At 38.6% G+C, this 10358-nt stretch overlaps 1 protein-coding gene across 1 annotated transcript in view; it reads right to left on the bottom strand.

Annotated features, from left to right (window-relative positions):
- Window positions 1-780: 780 nt before the first annotated feature.
- The window catches only part of SDHAF3 (succinate dehydrogenase complex assembly factor 3), a gene marked incomplete at its 5' end in the record, with an annotated part of 66192 nt that continues 56614 nt past the window's right edge, over window positions 781-10358 (bottom strand). The window contains one exon of the mRNA XM_019507978.1: window positions 781-1369. Within this exon, the coding sequence (XP_019363523.1) occupies window positions 1169-1369 (201 nt within the window). The remainder of the gene's footprint in view (window positions 1370-10358) is intronic.

Genomic DNA, 10358 nt, shown 5'->3' with positions numbered 1-10358 from the left:
TTTTTTTTTTTTTTTTTTTAAAGAGGTGAGGTGAGCGTGAGAATGGGTATGCTGGCCGTATCATTAATGCACTGCAATTATGGCACATTCAGCACCATAATCAGTGCTACTGTGCATCAGCACAAATTCACAGATTCATAGATGTTAGGGGCTGGAAGGGACCTCACGAGATCATCAGGTCCAGCTCCCTGCACTTGAGCAGGAAGGACTGCTAGGTTCAGATGAATACTTTTTTTGTGGCATATACTGTGTATTAGCATGGTTTTTGCCTGCCATGAGAATGAGCAGTAGGATGAGTCTTCTGAGCATTAAGCATGTCATGTAGACATGCCCAGATTGTCTTAGAAAAGTAGTATTTTGTTTCCATTGAGGTTTGTTGAACAATGCTCTCTTGCTAACACTTATTATTTATAAAATATTATAAAAAGGGAATTTGTTATTATAGCAATCACAAAAATCTAAATGTAGAATAAATAATATGGGATGATACTAAGCCTTTAAGTTTCTTTGAATTTAATTGTATAAAATTTAGCATATACACTTCAGTTAAAGAATTATTAGGTACAAAATATCTGTAAAACAGCATGTTTTCAAGAAATTAAGCTTTGAATTGTTAGTTTCATTGAGCCTAGATTTGTAAAATGCTGAGTTAATTTGACTCATAAGCCAATGGCTTCAATCAGGGTGAACTTTATCATGAAGGATAAATATTCTTTGTTTTGAGGTAAATTTCCCAATACAACTCAAGGGATAAAACCAAACATTCATATGAAGGAATACCACATTCTTCTAAACATGGTTTATTTATTTCCAGTGCAGTTAAATCTAATCAGTAGCATACTAATAAGTACCAAAGTATCAGCAAGGACTAAAACCCAAAAACCAAGCATGAGGCCATGAAACAGTTTATTCTAAAGCATGCCAATTTTAATGTTAGCAAATCTTTAGGCATCAGCAAGTTTTCTAAGGCCCACTAAGTGCAAATACATGCCATAATTAACATAATGGGAATTTTGATATTTCCCCCTGCATAACCACAAGTCAGATGTAAAATAAAGAACTATGTATCATCATCATCTTTCATTTTTAATAGTCAGATTCTATTCCAATTGAAAAAGGAGGCTCCATGAACTGCTTTTACGTGCATTTTAGGAAAAAAAAACCCAAATTAATTCTTCTGTTCTGAGTCATTACAAATATTCAGTTGCTTAGTAGGTTTAGTAGCTTCTTGCATCAATTCTTGTAGCTGTCCAATCTGTTCACCACGAAAGTGATTAAGCTTCTCTTCTGAAAGGTGGGTTCCAAACCGAACCTTTTCTCTTGAGTGTTGTCCTTCACTAACTTGCTGCCATAGTGTTGCTGAATAGTCCTAATAGAGAATAAATAGGTCAGAAAAAGATAACAAATGCAGTTTACCACCTTTTTATTATGCATCTTTCTATTATTCAGCTACAAATTGACGAAATTTGCATCTTGAATCAGAAAGAAATCCTTTTAAGATGTAAATTACAATTCCAATAGATTTCATAGACATTAGGACTGGAAGGGACCTTATAAGATCATCAGGTCCACTCCCCGCCCAAAGGGCAGGAAGTCAGCTGGGGTCAGATGACCCCAGCAAAATAATCATCCAACTGCTTCTTGAATGAGTACAGAGTAGGTGCTTGCACCACTTATCGGGGGAATCTATTCCAGACTCTGGAGACTCCATTTAGTTCATTTTACATTTTTGCTTTAAAAAGGAATTGCCTTCACTCTATGCTAATTCCAGATATATTTATTTGCAAGCTTGTCACATTATGCATTTTAACACGCTAAAATGGTAAATTTTATTCTAAAGTCAATATTTTTAGATTGAACTAATATTTTTATTGTGCTAAAATATCAACAGAATTCATGTTGAACATTGCTATGATTGCACTAGTATTAATTATCAACATAAAAATAAGTAAACACACTCTCATTGAGCTTTACTGGAAAACCCAATTCATAATTCTACAGCTAACATACAATATTACTGCCCAACTGCACATTGTTGTTTCACAGACTGCACTGACTACTCTTCATTTCCATGCTTTCTGTGCAATCAGGTTTGGATTTGCTAAGGCTACATTATTTGGAGTCCCTCCTCACTTGCTCTCTAGCTCTGACTCAAGAAAGCACTAAAGTGCATGCTTTAGTCCTACAGACTATACTGACATGTCTAAAGTTATCTATTTATCTATTTATGTGATGTATATGTAAAAATCCAGATTTTGAGATCAGAAGAAGCCATTAAATCATCTTAACACAGGCCATAACATTCCTACCACTGTATTAAGCTTAATATCATATTTGGCTAAGATGTATTATCTGGGAAGACATCCCAGTTTTGATCTGAAGACATCATGAGATGAGAGATTCCATCATCTTTCTCAACAGGTTCATTCAATGCTTGACATCCTTCATGTTTCAAACTGTACCTTATATTTAATTTGATTTTATCTGGCTTTAACTCTCAGCCACTACTACTTTTTAGGTCTTTCTCCAGGAAATTGCAAGTCCCTTTTGTATATGGCATTGTGAAGTATTACACGCTACAGCAAAGTCACTGCTCAATCTTCATTTGGACAGAGAGAAAAGATCACTCCATAACATCTTCCCCATTCATTGAATACCTTTTGTGGCTCCCTTCTACCCCTTCAACTTTCTAAAAATGGGGATCATTTAGCAGTGTCATATATAGAATTAAAACTACTTCCCTACACCTACTCCTTACTTTCCTGGTGTTATATCTTGAACCTTAAACCCTTCTGCCACATCACTGGACTTGACAACTATGATCCCTAAATAATTTTTTTTGGAAGCAGTTTTGTAGGATGCAGTCTCCTATTCTGTTGGCTTGCTATGGTATAGTATGATATACAAATTGAATATATCTGCAAGTAATCCAGACCTCTCAATAATCAAAAATAATCCAGACCTGCCCCCCACAGTCCTCAGTATTATTTACAGCTCCTTCCACATTTTCATTCATTTGCAGTTTTTATCAGTGCCCATTTTATTTTTACTTACAGACCACTGATAAAAAAAACACTAAACAGCATTGGTTGCAATACCAATACCTAAAGAACATCAAAAACTTCTGAATCTGATGATGGCTCCTTACTGACACCCACCTCTTGGAATCTGGTTGTTTTTAATCTAGCTAACATATTATATTATAGTGCTAGTTTTTCAATCAGAATACTTCATGGTCTTATGTCAAAAGAATCACAAGAATGTAAATTTACCACATTTATGCAGTTCCTGTTTCATGTAAATCACATAAAAATTAAAAGCAAGTTTGTTTAAGGAGTACCAAAACTACACCAACTGGCACTAATTATATTCCAATTTTATAAATATTAATGAAATCCTGTAAAAATGGTCTTCACTATTTCACTTGGGACTGATGTCAAACCGGCAAACTGCTACCTGTTTGCCCTTTTATATTTATATGTTTTGAATCTCCTGAAAAAATCCTGAGAATTAATAAAAACTAATACCAGTGACCCTAATATATCCTTTGTTAACTCTTTTATGACGGTCTTGGAGGGCAAGGTATCCAAGCCTATTAATCTAAAAATATTTCCCTTTTGTAAATACTTCCTAGCATCCTTCTTAGCTATTAGTGGTTTAAAATTACTTCACATGGTATAAGCCTAATATTCTGTTTCTTTCTACATGCACAACAGAAACATTTTTTTTAACTTCTTCGCCTTTTCTGCCTCAGTATGAACAATTTTGTTACTTTTATCCGGATCCCTCTTATTGTTAGGATTCTTTTTGTGCTGATATAGTTAAATTCCACCCACTATCCTTAGATGAGCCAATAATGGACTTTCAGTGATGACTTTAGCTTCCCTTATTAATTCTTTATACTTTATCATTTCTAATTTGTATTGTTTCTCTTTCTTTCCATTTGTTATATATACTATATATTTCTAATTCCAGGCTTCACTTTCAATCCTAACCATACTCTTACTGGGCTTTTACCAAAAGTTATCCTCCTGGGGCACATGGGCCAGGTACAGACATTATGCTCTTACTGGTATAAGTGATCAAAAACCAGTCTATACCCGTAACAGAACAGAAGTTCATAACACTTAGCCTGGTTTAAAAATGGTGGAACCTGGTCTAAGATATGGCCCGTCCCGTCCTCTCCCCCACCACCAAAGGGCGAATGTGTGTTCTGTTCATTACTGATCTAAACTACACTGCTTACAGAAACCGCGTAACTTAGATCGATTCTGCCTCAGGCTTTCTGAATATCTGTACCTAGTCATGAAAACAAATTACTTGCCTTGTAGTAAAAGAGGGCAGAGATTTTCTGCACATCACCTGCTCCACATTAAGTGCCTCTCTGCAATTTCTACTCTGCAGAAGATTAAAACTGAACTGTGTAGCTTTACCCCTAATGAAACAAAGAATGGTAGCCAAACTGCAGTGACTTAAACTCTGGGAGAGGTGGTAGGCATGGGGAAAGAAGGGCTAGAGGGGCCCAATCCCTGCTCCAGTGCCACACAAGGAGTGGACCCCTCATGGTTTCCCTAGCACCCACCCCAACGTGCACATGTCAAGCAAAATATCTTCATGTTACATACTCTGACATGCATGCTGGCGGTTGCTGACCCCTGGTCTGATATATGACTGGCATCAAAACAGATGTAGCACATCATTTACAAACAATGCTTAAATAACAATTCAAATTAGCTGCAATTGCTCTGAGGTAAACTGTTAATTCAGATGATTCAAAGGTACTTAATGCGGGATAATGGGCTTGTCCATCTGTAAGGTTTACTGAGAGATAAAAAGCTCAAATGAAAATCAAGCCGGTAATCTGTTTCTAGCCACAGACACTTTGTAGTACTTGAAGTGGGCCAATGGGCTTGTACGTCTGTAGTATCACAGGAAAAAATGTTTTCTCCCAGGAGAAATCCAACATCTGTTTTTACCCTGGGATAGCCCTTTTTCCTAGGAAATCATGGCTAATTCAAGTTAATTGCCATTCAAGCTACAGGTGTAAAAGACTGTCCTGTGCCTGTTCTGATGCAAGTCAAAGACAATCAGACTCCAGATAAGCCTAACATCAGTTTTTGCCCTAAGAGAGAACAGCTGGGATTGTTTACTTGACTGGGACTCTACCTGGGAGTTAACCTAAGCACTGCAATTTAGGAGCCTGCCTGCCTGCTGTACTACTGCTGATTAGACAAAGCTGCCTGCTTGCACTACATGCAACTTTGGGAGCATTCTGTCTCATAGGAAGGCAAAGTTCCTCTGCAGGAGCAAAGCTAGAAGGTAGCTCCCCACAGAAGGGGATGCAGACAATGAAAGGGTCTCGGAGTCCAAGTCGCCAGGAGCTGGAATTGACACCTGGACTGACTTCAAGTAGTATTCACAGGGACCAAGTTAGGGCTGGGGGTCCCAAGGAAGAGTTCTTCTGGAGAATCCAAGACAGGGTAAGAGCATGCACATGAACAATGATCACAAAGTAGTTGATGTGCTGTAAATCTTAGCCATGTTGACCATATATTAATTTATTCATGCCCTTACCTATTTTTAACATATTTTCTCTCACCTTAGAATACTTGAATGTGCATATATAAATTTCATATTTCAAACCATTTCAAATTTCAAAAAAATAATTTCTCATTTTTATATTCATATTATGATATAAAACATCAACAGAATGAAAGTAAAATACTTCTGTCTTGGTAGGCAAGGAAGTTGTATTAGATTCAAATTTTAATTTGCACTCAGAGGACAAAAAGAATAATTACACAGTAAAAACTACAATAACACTCAGTATACATCATCAGCATTAACAAGCTATGGGAAAAGGCCCATTATCTCTGAATCCGTTTCTATTTAATGCCAAATTACTAAACCCAGACGCTTATGCTATATCCAAGTCACAACATCCTTATACTATTAGGTGAAATAATGAACACTAAAGTATTAAGCATTTTATTTAGGCAAAGAAAATATTATGACACCTCATACTCTAATAATTCATAACATGTTTACATTTAATAGCAAGCAACTGGCTTAAAGTAGCATTCCAACACTACCTGGGCCACGATAAGTGTTCTTCAAAATCTCTTTGATACGGTGCTGCTCTGCTGTTTCTTTTTCAAATCAAGCTAATAAAGATATGTTCCAGTACAACTACTGTCTCAAGATTTACTAGTCTTTTATTAATAGTTATCATTGAAGTATCTGTATTATAAAGAAAGCAATACAGCTTACTATATAATCACATAACATCCATAATTCCTATTAAAAACCTTAAAATCCATGGCTTGCTTTTAAAAAGTTACAACTTCTTTTGGACACCAGTCACTGAAACCCTAAAAAGCACTGTATGAAGACATGCCCAGAAGAGAGGCCAGATTCCCAAGCCTCACTGGCTTCAGCAGGATTTGACACACAAAGTACTAAACTCAATCTGAACAATGGTACTGGAAATGGTCTCCAAATAATGCTTTCTCTAAATTAAGCTTCTAAGTTTATATTAGTCGGATCCTACCACACTTGCTCTTGGTGCTCATTATTTTGGGGGAACAGCCCTATTGACTAGGATTATTTAAATTGCAAGGCACTACTAATGAAGCACAAGTAACAAAAATCTGACTCAAGGGGATCCATTCACTTAGTGCAGAAATATGGCAATGGTATTTTCATTAGCATAGTTATAGGGAGAAGAAGAAGGAAAAGATTAAATATATCTCTATACTGTTCTAAACATGTTTATTTAAAAATAACTTGATCAGCGCCTTTTCTTTTTTCCTATTATAAGCCTCTTCCTCTCTCCCCTCCTAACAGTATTTAGATTAATGACTATGCACAGTCCTAACATGAATAGACATTAAAATCAAGTGCTACTTAAAACACCCCATAATTTAGCTTCCTGATCCAGCAACATTACCTATGCATAATGCCCAGATGGCCTCGAAGTACTGGGATCCAGGAGGGAACTAATATTAGCCAACATCAGAGCAGAACATGCTGTAAAATATCACTGTGCAACATCCAGTGATGTGGGGACATCCCTATCCAGCCTCATCAGGATTACCCGTTCTCGGGATGGGGTAAAGAGACCTGCACAGGGATGAGCCCTGGAACCTCTGCCCTAAAGCCAGTGACGGATGGGGTACTGTCCTTTGCTGGGACCTCTGGAGGATGAGGATGTGTTGAGCATGTCGGCTATGATCCCTTGAGACAGGGCTGTCTTGGGGCGGGGGCAGGAGGGCAAATCAGGGTGACCACTCCGGACCCTGCTCAGGTCATCTCTGCCTCCAGCCCTGGGGTACGAACAGGTGATACAAATGGACAAAGCATCAGAACCACCACTCCGACTTTTCATCACACTTACATTACAGTACAGAGATGGCTCCCAACAGTCGGCCTTCAGCTCTGGAATTCCCTCCCCTTGAGCCCTGTCAAAGCCCAAGCCTGGGCATCTTCTGGAAGCTCTGTAAGATGATCTTATTTGGGTAGGCATTTAGCATGTGGCACAAAGTTGAGAGATTCAAGGAGGGGGTTCTCTCATTTTAATACTTTACTTGCTTTTGTAGGCTATTTTACCTCTTTTTGTAACCTACCCTAAGCCTTCACTGGGAAGCACAGCATATAAGAAAATACACAAATAAACAGTGAGAAATAAAAGTGGCTGATAGCTGATAGGTCCCAGAAGGAAGGGGGCTTTGTAAAATATTATTTCCCCCCCTTTAAAGTAGTCTTTGGCCACTATGACTTCCTAGCAAGGGTTCTGGTATTGCCAGCCCATTCTAAGACTATAAACTTAATCTTGGTAACTATGTAGTACAGAGGTGCCTAAACTTCAAGCCTTCTGTGCCAGATAAAAGGTGCAGGGTCAATTCACAGGCCAGATCCCATGCAGGGTTACTGTATGCAGTCAGTCAGTTTGTGGGTCCAGTGCACAGGCCAGTCTGACCCTGGATGCCCATATCTGGCCATGCACTGGCCCAACCCCACATGTTTGGATCTGGCCATGTGTTGGCGTGATATTGTATGCAGAGCCTGCAGGACTCCCCATAGGTCTGGAATTTGGCAGCAGGAGAGCAGCAATTAATACTGCCACCACTCCCCAACCACCAAAGTTCTGGACCCATGGAGAACCCCGCGAGCATGATAACATGGCTCCATAGACCAGATTTGACCTGCAGATCAGAGGTTGAGCACCCATGATCTAGTGAACTGCAACTGCATGATTGAACTGATTCTCAAAGCAATACAACTAGTCAATGAGCCCTTTTGTCTACTGATTTGCATAGCTGAAGCTTCAAACCAATGGACACCCAGCTCTCACCCACCCTATGTAACTCTCAGGGTGGAAACAGACATTGCCTTTCCTCATTTTTGTGCCGCCATAAAAATTTTTATGGGAGCACAAAGCAAACAGACGTCCATACCTTTTGTTGTACCACAAATTTTGAAATTTGTAGCTGTGACATGCAGTAATAATTTATGCCACTTTATTGCAGTAGATGTCTATTTGTTCTATGGCTGGAGAGCCTGGGCAGCCCGAAGTTGCCCATGTTCATCAGCCAACCCAAGCAGGGGCTCAGGAGCTTCAGGGACCTGCTATGGTGCCCCCCTGGAATTCCCATGCAGGACTGGGCCTCTGAAACCCTAGGAGAGCCTGCCCAGATTTCCTTGCTTACTGAGATGCATCTGGGTAAATATAGAAAGTCAGGGTTGCCCTGCTTACTGAGATGCATCCCTGAGATCTCCAGGGCATATCTAGATAAGAAGGAAAGCCCGTCAGTTCAAGACTTGCCAGAGTCTGCCCTGAGCGTGACACCAGCTATAAATGGACATCTGGTCATTCCTGCAGACTGGGAACCTACTGCAATAATTCCATGGACTTCAACAGATACATACCAGGGAGGAACAACTCCAAGATTTGTTAGAGGGATTATATGCAGATTTTCTTGTGAATTAATGAAAAAATATCAAACTTTAACAGCGGCATATAAGAACACAAGAACATAACACTTCTTCACAGATTATAAAGATTGCAGTTTCATAGCCTTCACAATTTCTTGTAAAGTTGAATGGCTATAAGTTTGAATCCTGAGCAGTTTGTAGCCTAATAAATCACTGACATGTTATACAGGTGAATTACTGTCTCATTCTAGTTGCAAATGTCTACATAAAGAGCAATCCAACTTGTACTGATTTTAAATAGCAGAGCTAGAAGAAAAACAACTCCTTGTCAGACTATTCTTAGTATCCCAAAATTTTTCCTCAGTAACAGTACTGAAAACAAGTATTGTTTTAATTAATTCCCTGTGCAAATGTTTAACATTTGCACAGGGAATTAATTAAAATGTACTGTGTATCCTTCTGCCCCAAAAAATTCCATGCCATTCCTAACGACGGTAGATTCCAGAGGGGTACAAATTCCCTCCCCTCCCCATGGTGATGACTCTGAGCAGCTATGACAGCTACTACAATAGCAAGGGTAGAGAACTCAGTAGTAACTGAGGGGAAAATCTAGACTGGTTCCTTAGGCACTTCCAATTTAAAGTCAGGCCTGGCACTAGGGTGAACGACTGAAAGAAACTGAATTAGGAACCTAGACCCAGCCCATTTCTCACATCCCTATTCAACAGTGGGTAAAGCCAGGAATCTATATACAAATCTTCTACCCACAACCCTTTCTTGCCCCTGACTTCTTGTAACAAGAGCAACAGTGCTCTGCTTCATGATACTTTGGGCAGGCATCACCAAAATTGTCATCTAGACATATAATGATACTGGTTCTCCTTTGCTTGTGTGCATCAGAATTTCATTCTAGCTGAGTGAGTGCTTTGGATGTGTCATAAAACTTTCTTCATAGTCACTGTATACATCAAAAATGGATGCAAAATAAAAGACATAAAATAGGAGCTTAAAAACTGCTACTATTTTTTGTCCTGATAGAAAATAGAACATTCTTCACTTTATTATACCTCAAAGGTAATGATGCATCGACACAAAAGTATATTTACAAAAGTAGTGAATAAAAGAACAAAACAAAAATACTGCACCCAATTTCCTGTGCCTGTGATGCCATTTCAGGCACTGCCAAAACTTGATCTGAATACATGCATTGGGTTTAATATGTTACTGCTGTCTGGGAAATTCAGTTATTCCTCTTTTGTAAAATCAATCATTTGTAAACTGCACTATATAATTTGCTGGAAAGTAGTGCTGTATTTTAAGATTCGGCTTATAAAAATATAAATGTGCCAATCTGTTCACTGCATACATCCTTAGTATTTAGTTTTAAATGAAATTCAACAACACACTTAAAAGATGATGGAAAA

This window comes from Gavialis gangeticus, unplaced genomic scaffold, assembly GCF_001723915.1.
Source record: "Gavialis gangeticus isolate Ggan-Ray unplaced genomic scaffold, GavGan_comp1, whole genome shotgun sequence".
Lineage (NCBI taxonomy): Eukaryota > Metazoa > Chordata > Crocodylia > Gavialidae > Gavialis > Gavialis gangeticus.
Note: the sequence above shows the minus strand (reverse complement) of the source record. Positions and strands in the feature narration are given on the sequence as shown.